General features: G+C 34.7%; 1 protein-coding gene across 2 annotated transcripts in view; it reads left to right on the top strand.

Moving 5' to 3' along the window:
* The window catches only part of SPAG16 (sperm associated antigen 16), a 1,112,034-nt gene extending 1,101,612 nt beyond the window's left edge, over window positions 1–10,422 (top strand). For both annotated transcript variants that reach the window (XM_055398454.2, XM_088842002.1), the window contains exon 16: window positions 10,195–10,422. In XM_055398454.2, coding sequence (XP_055254429.2) covers window positions 10,195–10,370 — 176 coding nt within the window. In that variant the 3' untranslated portion in view covers window positions 10,371–10,422. The remainder of the gene's footprint in view (window positions 1–10,194) is intronic.
* The last annotated feature ends 2,594 nt before the right edge of the window (window positions 10,423–13,016 follow it).

Below are 13,016 nucleotides of genomic sequence, written 5' to 3'. Positions count from 1 at the left end.
ATCAATAGAATTAATCAATAATGCTCTCCACAGGTAATAAATGCTGAGAAGCATTTCTGCCTATCCATATTGATTGGGAGAATTGCTTCAGATTGGTTCTGATGTGTATAAAAATCATTTCCTTATTGATCAAAGCCTCCCTTCTCTACTCTGATATAATCTTTCATATATGGCATACAACTGTTTTAGACTTCATTCATGTATATCTGTGATACATTTCCTATGATTTGTGTATGAGACTAATTTGAATGAAATATAAATTGGGTGTTTTTGTTTCTGTGGGGGAACACATTGCTTGAAATTCATTTAAAGCATGAATAATCATGAGAAATTACTGAATTTATTCTAATGAGAAAGGTAATGATGTTTTTCATTCACATTTTCTTTATTTGTAATAAGCTGAAAATTTTTTAGTTTGCTTCTGTTTCTTATAACAGAATTCTATTTATGCAGACACATGCATTTATACAGAATGATGCTATTCCTGGTGGTATAAATAATAGAAAACTGCATAGTTTTCTATTATTGCTGACAACTTATACTTTGGTTACATGATCAAAGACACAAGTGAACATTCTGACCTTTTAACTAATGTGTGTTTATGTATAGACATAGAATAATAGGAAAGTATGCCTTCTAAATTAAGTAACAATAAGTGTATAATTTTAATAGATATAGTATAGTTTCGTTAAATAGGACTCTATGCATCTTTGATCTAAACAATTGCTTTGGCTAATACTACATGATAATTCATGGTTTATTGGGTAAATATTGTTAGATCAATCAAGGACTTTTCCAAGAAAGCTCAACTTCTAATTCTTGCCACATTAACTAGTATTGTGTATTATAACCAAAACCTGTTATATAATATTGACAGGTCTGTCAACATAAGTTGGTAAGTTCCATAACCATATACTGCCTATTTTCCTAATTTTCTGACTGTTACATTACAAAATGGCATTATTCTGGTCAGTGTATAAACTCTTGTGGAAAGTGTCACTGAACCACTACCTCCTTTATTTATTGAAAGGCTTCATTCATCTCATGACTTGCATTTGAAATTTCAGGGACTATGAATTATATAATCAAGTCCAAATATCTCTACTTTAGATAATTTCACTTTATTAATCTAACAATTTTATTTTTGTCCTTTTTTTAATTCTGAAGGAATCTCTGATGCAAAACAAGTTGAAATTTTTCAACAAAAAAGAGTAGTTTTATTGGATAAAATATGTCCACTATATTCAAAAATACTATTTGGATGAGTTGAGGAAATGTCAGTCAACATTGAAAGCATAAGTATTGGAAGGAAGATGTAGTCTGGTTTGTTTCCCCTAGAACAAAACTAAAGTTTTAACATCTTAACACTTACCTTTTCTGCTCACTAAGGCTCTGATGAATCTTGGGCACCTGATTGGGCTCTACGAGCTCTAAAAGAACAAAAACTGCTTTCCTAGATCTCTCACATATTCCCAGGAAGCTAATTATGCAATAAGATTCTTGGAGTCAACAAGTACCATTAGGGTAACCACAGAAATGAAATTTTTAAAATATTTCTTGTACTTAAATAGAAATTAATTTCATGTATTCCTGGGAGCAGGCATAGATTCAGCTGGAAACTGAAGCTGCACGCCCAAGAGATATTTACTCTGACTCATGTTACATTTTAGTGAGCACAGCTTAATCACAGTGGGAGAGACAACACTGAGCCAATCAATAAAAATTCATCTGGAGGTATTAGGGCATGACGTGGAGGATAAGAGCTTTAGCTTTTGAGTCATATAGTCCTCATTTCCAGATTCCACCACTTTAAGCTGCGTGACTGGGGGAAGAATCGTATGTGGCAAATAAAAATGACTAAAAAGGTAGTTGTGAAAAGAGTTACGACTGAGTATTGACTGCAGCAGTGTTAAACTGGAGTGAAAAAGCAAAAATATACGACATGATTCTCTTCTAGAGTAATCACAAAGTTAAGAAGGCAAGATAAATAGTTAACTATTATGTATGGCATCTTATTACAATATGAATGTAGGAATAAAGTGCCATAAATGCTCAGAAGAGAAAGAAAAAACTTCCCCATTAGAGATGCCTTGTACACCTTGGTGAAGAGAATCATTTTGAACTGGGATTTAATCAATGGATCAATTTTTCTTAGAAGGTAAGGTAAGACACCATGAAGATGGGCTTCCTGGGTGGCTCGGACAGTAGAGAACCTGCCTGAAACATAGGAGACCTGGGTTTGATCCCTGGGTCAGGAAGATTCCCTGGAGAATAGCAACCCACTCCAGTATTCTTGCCTAGAGAATTCATGGAGACTAGCAGGCTACAGCCCATGGGATCACAAAGAACCAGACAAGACTGCAGAGGATAAGAGGAGGAGGAGAACACTTTAACCATGAAGAAAGCTATTCTTTAACCATGAAAGACAGAAGAAAATATTCTACCAGAGGAATAAAAGAAGCAGTAATTCAAAAGTAAGGAAACGAAAAAATATACTTGAGAAATGATGGCAAATTTTTAACGGAGAAAACAGAGTCTATGTAAGAGTACACTTGGGTGAGCAGATGCAGATTTGTATTAGTGAAGAGGCTTAAAAGCCCTGCTAAGATACTAGGATGTTAGTGTAAAAAGGAAACGGTAAAAAGAGCACTGATTTGGAAGTCAAAGATCTGATTTTAACAAAGTTCCACAATTACCTTGAATATATTTTCTTACCTTGGGCAAGTCACTTTATCTCTGAGTATTTATAGTGAGGTGGTTAGATCTAAATGTAAAATATAATCTGAGTATATTAAGAGTTGTAACAAATTTTTGTTGTCACTGTTGCTGCTGTTTTTGTTGTTCTATTCAAGTTTATGGTATTTGTTTTGGATGGGAGTGGTATAATTGAAGAACGCTTTAGGAATTATTGTAGACAAATTTAAAGCTAAAGAAACTGTAACAAAAAATCCCCTGGGGTTATCTTTTCAATGGTCCTAACATATGGATGTGAGAGTTGGACTGTGAAGAAAGCTGAGCGCCGAAGGATTGATGCTTTTGAATTGTGGTGTTGGATAAGAGTCCCTTGGAGAGATCCAACTGAACATCTAAAATTAAGGACTTTTGATATTGTAAACATAACAGTTGAAAATGGAAAATTGTAGAAAAGAAAAGACAAATGGATAAAGGCCAGGAGAGGGTTCAGTTCAGTTCAGTCGCTCGGTCGTGTCCAACTCTTTGCGACCCCATGAATCACAGCACGCCAGGCCTCCCTGTCCATCACCAACTCCCGGAGTTCACTCAAACTCATGTCCATCGAGTCGGTGATGCCATCAGCCATCTCATTCTCTGTTGTCCCCTTCTCCTCCTGCCCTCAATCCCTCCCAGCATCAGAATCTTTTCCAGTGAGTCAACTCTTCGCATGAGGTAGCCAAAGTATTGGAGTTTCAGCTTTAGCATCAGTCCTTCCAATGAACACCCAGGACTGATCTTCTTTAGAATAGACTGGTTGGATCTCCTTTAAAAGGTATGAAATTGTCACTGCAGTTTGGAGTCTGAAAAACAGAATACAGTAAACAAAATTGAAATGGAAGAGCTAGACAGATAATTTTTCAGGAAATAAGGGAAGGAATGAATAATTGAGTCTTTTTAGTTTAGCAAGTGCAACGTGTACACTAGAATGTGTGCATTTAAGAACTGATATATGTGGAAGATGGCTGAGGAGTGGAACATGGAGTCACGTCCTTCCACAAATACAGCAAATATACAAGTGAAACAATTTCCACAGAACACTTATTGAACGCTGGTAGAATACTTCAACCTTCCAAAAGGGCAAGAACATCTCCACATAACTGAGTAGGACAAAAGAAAAAGGGAGGAAAAGTCTAGATGGGACCTGTGCCTCAAGGAGGGAGCTGTGAAAGAAAAGATTCCTGAATGCTGGGACTCACCTGAGGGCAGATGAGCCTGGCTGGAGGGAGAGCTTTGGAGCCTCGGAGGAGAGCACAGCAACCTTTATGCACAAGACAAAACAGTAATCCCACTCATGGGCATATGTCCAGAGAAAGTTAATTTGTTAAGATGCATGCACCCCAGTGTTGCAGCAATATTTACAATAGCCAGGACATGGAAGCAACCAGAGGAATGGTTAAAGATGTGGTATATATTTACAATGGAATATTACTCAGACATTTAAAAAAATGAAATAATGCCATCTGTAGCAACATGAATGGACCTAGAGATTATCATACTAAGTGAAGTTAAGTCAGATAAAGCCAAATATCAAATGATGTCACTTATACGTGAAGTATAAAAAAATGATACAAATGAATTTATAGAACAGAAACAGCCCCCACAGACTTTGAAAACATACATGGCTAACAAAAGAGGAGATATCAGGAAGGGGATAAATTAGGAGTTTTGAATTAACATATATACACCACTATATAAAAATAAATAATCGAGAAAGACATACCTGTATAGCACAGGGAACTTTATTCAATATTCTCTAATAACCTATTCAGGAAAAGAAACTGAAAAAGAATGGATACATGGACATTTATAACCGAATCTCTAAAAACCTGAAACAACATTGTAAATTGGCTATATTCCAATATAAAATAAAAGTTAAAGAATTAATTGATGTGTGTGAAGAATGACTTCTGAAGACCACTGATGTTTAATGTTCAGAGTTTAAGAGAGTATTAAAATCAACCCCATAATTCTTTTCTTCAGTTTTAAGTATTAAATTTATGCCTATAAGGAAATTCAGTGGCATTAACAGAGAAGCCCCAAATGTCACACTTATCTGAATTGTAATTTAAGAAAGAAATTTTAAAGTCAGTAAAAAGAAGCAAGGAGATCAAACCAGTCCATCTTAAGGGAGATCAACCCTGAATATTCACTGGAAGGACTGATGCTGAAGCTGAAGCTCCAGTATTTTGGTCATCTGATGCGAACAGACGACTTAGAAAAGTCTCTGATACTGGGAAAGGTTGAGGACAGAAGGAGAAGAGATGGCTGGATGGCATCACTGATGCAATGAACATGAACTTGGGTAAACTCCAGGAGATGGTGAGGGACAGGGAGGCCTGGCATTTCGTAGTCTATGGGGTCGCAAGGAGTAGGACACGACTGGGCGGCTGAACAACAACAAGAAAAGAAGCAAGAGTTTTTAAATAATAAATATTTCAATTAAAATCCCAACTTTACCTTCTCTGAGTCTCATTCTTCATTAGCTAAAAAGGGAGACTATCTACCTGGTAAGATTGAGTGCAGGACATGTGAGGCAACCAGTGGTGCTCGAGGAGCTCAATAAACAATGGCTACTGTGAATTCATTCTAGCAGACCTGAACGACAAGCTCAGCTCCTTTCCTTTCAAAAACTATTATACTATTTATTTTATACCACAGCTCCTCCTACATCAAACATGTGTTGACTATTGATTATGGCATTTCAAAATTAATGTCAGAAATATTGTAGTAGGTAATATGCAGAATTCGTAAACTTAAGTAGAATTTGTCTGGGTTAAGAGATGAGTGTTGAAAAGATTAAGGTAACTCTTGGGTATTTTAGGTATTCACTCTCAGATTGAATTTTCACACATTTGTATCTAAAATCAAAAAGCTTCCCGGTGGCTCAGACTGTAAGGAATCTGCCTGCAGTGCAGGAGATCTGGGTTCCATATCTGGGTTGGGAAGATCCCCTGGAGGAGAGCATGGCAACCCACTCCAGTATTCTTGCCTGAAGAATCCCTATGGAATCTTTTGGGGCTTCCATGGTGACTCAGACCGTAAGGAGTCTGCCAGTAGTTTTAAAAAGTGCCAACATTTTACTAATATTTGCACATTTTTTAACATGCAGTGAGTTTCCAATTTTTGTTGGTTCACCCAAAGTGATTCCATATACCCAGATATAGTGTTACCACTTGATTTCCATGGGCTTTTTCATTTTATATACATCAAGAGATTCAAAGATTCAAGTTTTTATACCAAATCCAATTGAGACTGCTTTGCTCAAGATATTATTACACCTGTATTTCTTTTTCAAAAATTTTCTTTCTAAAACAGAGTATAAAGAAGCTCTATAATGTTAAATATATTTAGCATTAAAATTTGAAAGAAATACTAATTTTTTTAAGATTTACTGGCTCATTTATTGGCTTTGAGTGAAGGCAAAATTTAATGCTTTCTTCTTTAGCCAAAAGAAGTTGGCAAATTAATCCAAAGGAGTAAGATGAATAGCAATACAAGTTATCCTCATTCAAACTCATTGGTCAGCAAAGAAGATGGTGATTTAACCGACAAAAAATTATTCTGAATTATTGATAGATTAAAATATATATTAAGTTTTTAATATTTTGCTGGGTCGTATGGCAGTACTATTTCCAGTTTTTTAAGGAATCTCCACACTGTTCTCCATAGTGGCTGTACTAGTTTGCATTCCCACCAACAGTGTAAGAGGGTTCCCTTTTCTCCAACCCTCTCCAGCATTTATTGCTTGTAGACTTTTGGATAGCAGTCATTCTGACTGGTGTGAAATGGTATCTCATTGTGGTTTTGATTTACATTTCTCTGATTATGAGGGATGTTGAGCATCTTTTCATGTTTGTTAGCCATCTTTATGTCTTCTTTGGAGAATTGTCTGTTTAGTTCTTTGGCCCATTTTTTGATTGGGTCATTTATTTTTCTGTAATTTAGCTGCAGGAGTTGCTTGTATATTTTGGAGATTAATCCTTTATCAGTTGCTTCATTTGCTATTATTTTCTCCCATTCTGAAGTGTTCATGGATTGGAAGAATAAATATTGTGAAAATGAATATATTACCCAAAGTAATTTATAAGTTCAATGCAATCCCTATCAAGCTACCAACTGTATTTTTCACAGAGCTAGAACAAATAATCTCACAATTTGTATGGAAATACAAAAAACCTCGAATAACCAAAGCAGTCTTGAGGAAGAAAAATGGAACTAGGGGAATCAACCTGCCAGACTTCAGGCTCTACTACAAAGCCACAGTCATCAAGACAGTATGGTACTGGCATAAAGACAGAAATATAGATCAATGGAACAAAATAGAAAGCCCAGAGATAAATCCACGCACCTATGGACACCTTTTCTTTGACAAGGGAGGCAAGAATATTCAATGGAGGAAAGACAATCTCTTTAACAAGTGGTGCTGGGAAAACTGGTCAGTCACTTGTAAAAGAATGAAACTAGAGCACTCCTTAACACCATACACAAAAATAAACTCAAATTGGATTAAAGATCTAATTGTAAGACCAGAAACTATAAAACTCCTAGAGGAGAACATAGGCAAAACACTCTCTGACATAAATCACAGCAGGATCCTCCATGACCCACCTCCCAGAATATTGGAAATAAAAGCAAAAATAAACAAATGGGACCTAATTAAAATTAAAAGTTTCTGCACAGCAAAGGAAACTATAAGCAAGGTGAAAAGACAGCCTAAATGACATTTTAAATAGTCTATTTACTCAGGAATTGCATATTAGGAGTCAATGTTTTATTAAAATATTATAATGGTTAAGTATTTTGTTAAAATGTTATAAAATTTTAAATATAATTTTTTACATTTTAAAGACATATTCAACATGAAAATTGTTAGTACAATTTTCATAAATCCTCATGTACTATTTAAAGTTTCATATCTATTGTATTTTAATTCCAATGACCAAGTTTGATGTAGCTAAATCTTCTATCCTTCCTAAATTTTCATTGACTGTGACATTGGTATGACAAATGATTCATCCTGTAGTTAATTTTTTATTGCCAGTCATCAGGATGTTTAGAAAAATAACTGTGCGCATGTTTCTAAATACATTCTAGAGATGCTAGATTTTTTTTTCTGTGATTTTTTTTTTCTTTTGAGAGTACCACCCCTCTCTCTCACACCAGCAGATACTAATGTAGTAATTGATACATCCTGATTAATAATTGACACATCCTGGTAAGTAATTTTGAAAATCTTCTAACTAGAAGCAGTTAAGCATCTCAATTCCCAGTGAAACTAATTTTGAGGTCAGACATTCTATGCCATATTCTAATCCAATATACTTTATAGAGGTGGACATGATGTTAAATAGATAGATGGATACACACACAATCTTACAGTCTTTTGAAAATGAGTTCAAGTAAAACTTCAAACCTCACCATGAACTTGCTGACTCAAATCTGTTCAAGCAGACACATTTTTTAAATACCTGCAGCATGGTATTTGTGAATTATGAAATAATATACTCCTGTCAGCAAATTCCAATATTATTATTTTCTCTATTTTATTAATCAAATTTTCAGAAATTACTAATAACTTTTACAAATATTTTCAATTATAATTTTTAGAGATTTGACTCCAACAAAAGGTAATGGTTTAAACGCTAAGTTCTTTCCCTTTTCTTTAGGGGCTTTGATTCTGCTTGGTTTTCTTTGCAAAAAATAGAAAATTATATTTACCACCTACCTTGTTATTATATGAAGACGAGACAAAGAAAGTTATTTGATTCTTAGGAAAGTCACAAACAACTGTCTATAGTGTGAGGCTGAAAGTGGAATCCATATGTAACGTCTCTGTCAGCAAAGACTTGGTAGAAGGGGCTTTGTAATAAATATTCACATCTGCTGCTTTGGACACTCAAATCCATCCTAAGGATCTTTGCTGTGCCAGGCTTTGTTCTAGATGAAGAAGCCCAGTAGATATAAAGGTTTACAAATAAGCTATACTTATCATGGTCAATTTTACCATGTTTTAGAGACTATTCATGGCAATTTGGGTTATAATATGTGATTAAATATTTCACAGTGACCTTTATGGCAATATCATTATAGAATTTTTAACATGGAATGGTAAAACTCTACTTTTACAGTATATTCCCTACTTAACATTGGTCAAGCAGGTGTCACTGATAACAATGCTGTGCTAGTTATGGCAAACCTAATGACTAAAAAACCAGACTCTGTATTCAAAGTGCTGGTGACTAAGTGTGAGCTCCCTCCAATACCTAGGGTGTCAGCTTAAGCAAGTTATTTAGCCTTTCCAAGCCTCTTTTTATTCACCTATATAAGAGTTATTATTTTATCATTAGATATTGTAAGATTATCTGGAATTATAGATACTAATTAAATTTACTAAATCTAGTGTACAACATGTTGAAAGAGTTTAATGAATTTTAAATGAGATTACTGGAATGATAATATATACCTTCTAAGTATGGTTACACAATCCCATGGACAGTACTAATATCACTGATTTAACCCACACACTGAGCTTATGTAGACATACTTCATTGCTTTTACTTACTTCCAAATTTCCTGATAGTTTGCGGCAGGATTTCTTTAATGAAAATTTTAGTTGGAATTGTATGTGGATATATTTTTAATTTTAAGGAAATTATTCACTCACAAATATATGGTATAAAAATTATGAGAATACTCTATGCTATATTTAGCTCTTTTATGATACAAAATTTTAGTTTAACAGAATTTTAAATTAGGTTAAAAATGTTAAGACATCTTTGAAATGGAGGTATTTATTTTCACTTCAACTCCAAATAAAAGTTTGTTGGACTAATGAGTATCACAATTTTTAAAGTATAAATGCATATTGTTATAATTTTAAGCAGTGATGTAGTATAATAAACAAATTTGAGTGTAATAAACAAATTTAAGTATAACAAATGTAAATATAAATTATCCACTGTGTTTTATATTTGTGTATGTATTAGTGTGTATCTTTGCCATAGATAGTTTTGAATCCTATTTTTAAAACTTTTCCAGAGATAATTCACTTGAAAAGAAAGGTTTATTGTTTACTTGCTTTCAATCTAATCTTCTCAAAATTATTTATTAATCCCAAATAAAAGGAGACTAGCAGGGCATTTTATAACCTGATTCATGGGGTCACAGAGAGTCGGACATGACTGAGCGACTGAACTGTCTGGCTGACTGACTGACATATAAAATAGAGAGATCATTTTAAAATTTTAAAATCTACTCATTGGCATATCTTAATTGTGACTGGGATTATTTCCTATACAACCAGGAGTTAGTTCAGATTTGTTAACTGACATCTAACATGAGTCTGAATTATAGTTGAAACAAAACTGTATATTTTGTTGCTTGTAAACTGTTACTGCTTGAAATAAAACTCTGATTTTCTTTCTCTCTCTCCCTTTCTCTCTCCCCTTCTCTCTCTGTCAGGTCGAGTTTTAGCTCAGGCAAGTGGCAATGGTGTTATCCATTTGCTGGATCTTAAATCTGGGCAGATTCACAAATTGATGGGCCATGAGAGTGAGGCTCACACAGTCATATTTTCTCATGATGGAGAGACTCTGTTTTCTGGAGGTTCTGATGGCACCGTTCGAACGTGGTCTTGATGGTCAGTGTATCCCACTGTGGAGGGTATTCCCTTTAATGCTTGAAAATGCCTCATATTGTCCCAAGCCAGTAAATAGCTGGTTAAATGTGTCAGCAGGTAACATTTACAATTTGCTTTAAAACTTGCTTTGGACATAAATGTTAGTGCTCATACTGTTACCAATAAAAAATAATAACTTTCTGACCATTTATTTGTGTCTTTTCCTTTTTTCCTCCTTTTGATAAGAATTCCGAAACAGAGCATCTTTGCTAGTGGTTTGGAAGAAACAGTTTTACAATGACGCCTAATGACAGACTAGATGAATTACAGGAGATTTATTTTGAATGTTAGAAAACAAACTGCAGGAGAACCAGGCTACTTTTTCAAAAAAAAGAATCAAATCTAAGCTGAAAGAAGACCTGAAATGTAATTATGTATAGCACGGGGAAAGGCTTTCTGCAAGCAAAGGGTCAAGTAGAATTTGGGAGCATACGTTTTCACAAATTCTTTAACAATGATTGTGCTTTATCTGTTAATAATAATCAGAGACTGCAGGTGGCTTAAATCTAAATGCAAAGCTCTTCAGAACTTTCATCTCTGCAGCCCATGTAAGAATGCATTAGGTATAGTTACAATTTTTTTTATTTAATTAGTGTTTTATTGTAATTTCGATGCAAGTAAGTATCTCGCACGCACGTAAAAAGCCTTTTCCCCCTCCTAACGCACGCAGCCACTGTATAAAATGCGACTGCTTAGAGAATGCTCTAGTCTGGTCTCAGGAGCAGCTCGGGATTTCGACCTAGCTGGGCTCAGAAGCCAGTTGTTGGCGCTGTCCGTGGTGCTGAGGAATTCCCCGCTGCCGGCAGAATGAGCTCCAAATCAGCAGTCTGCAAACTGCTCTCAGTGATGCAGAAACCCAGCTAAAGTTGCTCCTTTCCTTCACGTCCACAGTTAGTATTTTTTGGTGTGTAAGAGGGGATTCAAGCAACATATTGTGGATGATGCTGATGTTATTGCTGGCGGAGTGGTCTTTAAGCTACAGCATGCTGTTGCTGATTTTGATCCTCAGAGCCTAGCCAAATCACCTCTACTGCTGTATCAAACACTGTGTAAGTGAACTCATGTGTGGAGGAGGCATAATCAGCTGGGAAATTTCATAGAAGGATCTGGGAAAAGGCTAAAAATAAGTTCAACATGATTCTGCTCCTGGGGTCTGGATTGCTACAGGACCAGCATTGCTTCTTGCTTTGAATTCTGAAGACAGGTCCAAAGCATATTTCTTATGTGTGTCTGCTGTGTTTCTCTCTGGAAGGGCGGGAGACTGCTTCTTGACTGTGTTTTGAAATGGGAGGTAGAATGGATTGCCTTTAATTCAAGCCTGAAAAATGTATTCTTTGGATAATTAAAGAGAAACTGCTTTCCTAACACAAACGTGATCTTTTAGTTCATATTGGTCTGTGACCCACACCACCACCATTTAACCTCCAGAGTGATTAGGTAAGTGTATCTTATGACATGAGTTATGTTTGTTTTCTCAAAGAAATAGATGCAGTCATTTTAAATCATATGTAGCAATGTGGGGAGGGGGAAAGTTTAGCTGGGAAGTGATCCTCAGTTTAGCAGTGTTTGCTTACTTATTAAAGATCTTCAGATAAACATTTTGATTTCTCTATTATTTCTTCTCTTAAATAAATATTAAATTTCACGAGAGTAGCACAGTTAAGAATGCTTTTTAAAAAATAATAAGTTTCTTATATTGAAGAGAAGACCTTGTTTTCTCCATGCAGATTTTAAATTATATTTCATATTTAAAAAGCACATTTAATGTTTATATAAAGTGAGTATGACATCCCTATATTACCTTTGAGTTTGCATTTACCCTAACCTGACACATTAATGCCTACCTGTAGCTTGCAAAGAGATCATTTTCTGTCTATGTCCTTTTGAAACAGAATGATCTGGGTATTTTATATGGCTTATCTTGCATGTATTGACAAGATACTACTAGAAAACTGTAAGAAAGCACAGTAGCTCCTTTTTATTCTAAGGTAAACTTTCTAAGTGTGTTGGAAATGTATAAATGCATGACAATTAGAAAATTATTATTTTTCAGAAGCTTGTATATGTCTGTAGCCTCTATAGTAATTTAAGAGAAAAAAATGCTTTGTCAAAGGGAGCTTCCAGCTTCTCAAGTAGAATTATAGGTTTGCATTTTTTTGGTTCTGTCGTGACTCATTATTTTTGACATATTTTAAAAGAGATCCATCTCCTTTATCATCACCTTCGCAGAAGGAATTCTAATATTGGAGAGTTTTTTCTCTTGAAGGAAGGCATGAATATACTATCTTCCATTTTACTATTACCAGAATTTGCATATCTAACTTAAAATGCAAATATAATAGTTCTTGAAGTTTTCTAATGCCATCTTTATCTTACTTAAAATTATTATGTTCATATGTTAGACTAAAATAGATGGTTTATCACTGCTATTATAATCTGAAAATAAATGAATAACCCTTGTAAAATGATCTGAAAATGTCCTATATACAATATTAGCAATATTGGCATAAATCCAGCAACATATAAATAGACAAATGAATTATTTGACATTTTTCCTATCCATTACTTCCTAAAGTCACAATTTCTTCAAGGCTTTGTATGAGTT

The sequence above is a fragment of the Moschus berezovskii genome, chromosome 2, assembly GCF_049115385.1.
Source record: "Moschus berezovskii isolate FMDL1 chromosome 2, NW_MosBer_1.0, whole genome shotgun sequence".
Taxonomy (NCBI): Eukaryota; Metazoa; Chordata; class Mammalia; order Artiodactyla; family Moschidae; genus Moschus; species Moschus berezovskii.
The sequence above is the reverse complement of the archived record's forward strand: the minus strand, read 5'-3'. Positions and strand labels throughout refer to the sequence as shown.